Here is a 1,644-nt window from a genome sequence, read left to right on the forward strand (position 1 = left end):
GGTGACATGTCCTATAGCTGGTTTCCAGCTTCAGACAGACTAAAATCCCTTTTCATCATCCTGCCAGTATCAGTTTCTCGGACGGTTACAGAGATGGTCTCCTGGGGGAGCCAGAGAGTCACCTCTTGTTCACAGGTAAATAATGAGTCATGAAATACATTTACATACCAGGACTTCAGAGGGATTTCAATACAGATAACTAGTGCAGGGTAAAGCTGGTTCCCTGGGAGGATGGGATGATTCATCACACACTTAAGAAAAGACAAACCTCATTTCCTCCGCAGTTTGAGGAGATACATGCTCTACTTTGTGATCTCTTAGTGGGAGGGGCCTGGCCATCTCTGGGCCCGGAGGAGAAGGTGTCGGCCACACGAGCTGAACCGAAGGCGGGCTGGAGATATGCCCTGCTGTCTCCTTGCCCTTCTCCTGGGTACTTTCTTAGGTGGGTCCTCCTCTCAAAACCTCACCACAGCTCTCCGAATCTGGAGTCTCAGCTATTGGTTTGACTCTCTTTGGTACATTCCTTCAATGGTCTGGAATGAATATGGGAGTTTAATCTTAGTGGCTGGTCTGCTGCGTCTTGGTTTCCTCAATCCCCAGGAAGGAGTTTGGTCTCCTGTTGCCCATTGACCCTCTGTACCCTTGGCCTTCCCAGTCTACTCCCCTCAATGGCTCCCATATGCCTGAGTCATGGAAGAGCTTGAGCCATCCCTCTCTCAGGATGGAAGGTGAGCTGGGCTGGGGTTCTTCCCTCTACATGGCCTTTTATGCTTCCTGCAGGTGTCAGAGCTCAGACCATCCATCAATGGCCACTTATCAGGGTTCAGCCTGCAGGCAGCCCGCTCTCCCTGGAGTGTACTGTGAAGGGGACATCAAACCCCAGCCTGTACTGGTACCGGCAGGTGGCCGAAGGGGCCCTCCAGCTGCTCTTCTACTCCATCAGTGCTGAGCAGATAAACGCTGAGGAACCCCAGAAATTTGAAGCCTCCAGGCCCCAGGACGGCCGGTTCATCCTGAGTTCTAAGAAGCTCCTGCTCAGTAACTCTGGCTTCTACCTCTGTGCCTGGACTCTCACACTGAGCTGGGTAGGGCAGACATCTGTGCAAAAACCTCACCCTCTCCCAAGTCCTCACCACCACTTGCTCCAGGAGCCCTCATTCAGCGACTGGGCAGAGGATGTTTGTCACTGGGTTCCTGACTGTCAGCCGATGTGAGGGCAACCGAATCAAGCCAGATACTCCAAAAGACCTTCACTACATCCTTAGGGAGAACACAAAAATTTATGTGTGTAGAACCTGTGAATCGCGTATGCAGAGTCAAGTTCCCAATGTGTGGATGTCTAGTCCTAGGCTATCGTACTCCAGTCCTCAAAGTGTGCTATACCTTGCCCAACACCCTATTCTCTCACACTCCCGTGGGTCTACCTACCCTGGGGACTGAGGTTGTGCATATGCTGATGAGAGGGGCAGGATGCACCCGCACTGATATGTGATGTGATGGAGGACTGGTGAGCAAATGTGAGGTTGCCAACTAGGGTTATTAGTTAATTTTCATCACCTGGAAAGTCTCCTGTCCTTGCTCTTTCTGAAGAGACTAGATGTCTTTTGGAGGCTTGGATGAAGCTTTGAGCCAGGGAAGGGGCAA

At 51.5% G+C, this 1,644-nt stretch overlaps 1 gene segment (V, D, J or C); it reads left to right on the forward strand.

Moving 5' to 3' along the window:
* The first annotated feature begins 311 nt into the window (after nt 1–311).
* On the forward strand, nt 312–1,214 carry LOC102996983 (T cell receptor beta variable 30-like). The segment is given in 3 exon segments: nt 312–442; nt 781–1,085; nt 1,149–1,214. Coding segments are annotated over 3 exon segments (414 nt in total).
* Nucleotides 1,215–1,644: the final 430 nt, after the last annotated feature.

This window comes from Physeter macrocephalus, chromosome 5 (genome assembly GCF_002837175.3).
Source record: "Physeter macrocephalus isolate SW-GA chromosome 5, ASM283717v5, whole genome shotgun sequence".
Lineage (NCBI taxonomy): Eukaryota > Metazoa > Chordata > Mammalia > Artiodactyla > Physeteridae > Physeter > Physeter macrocephalus.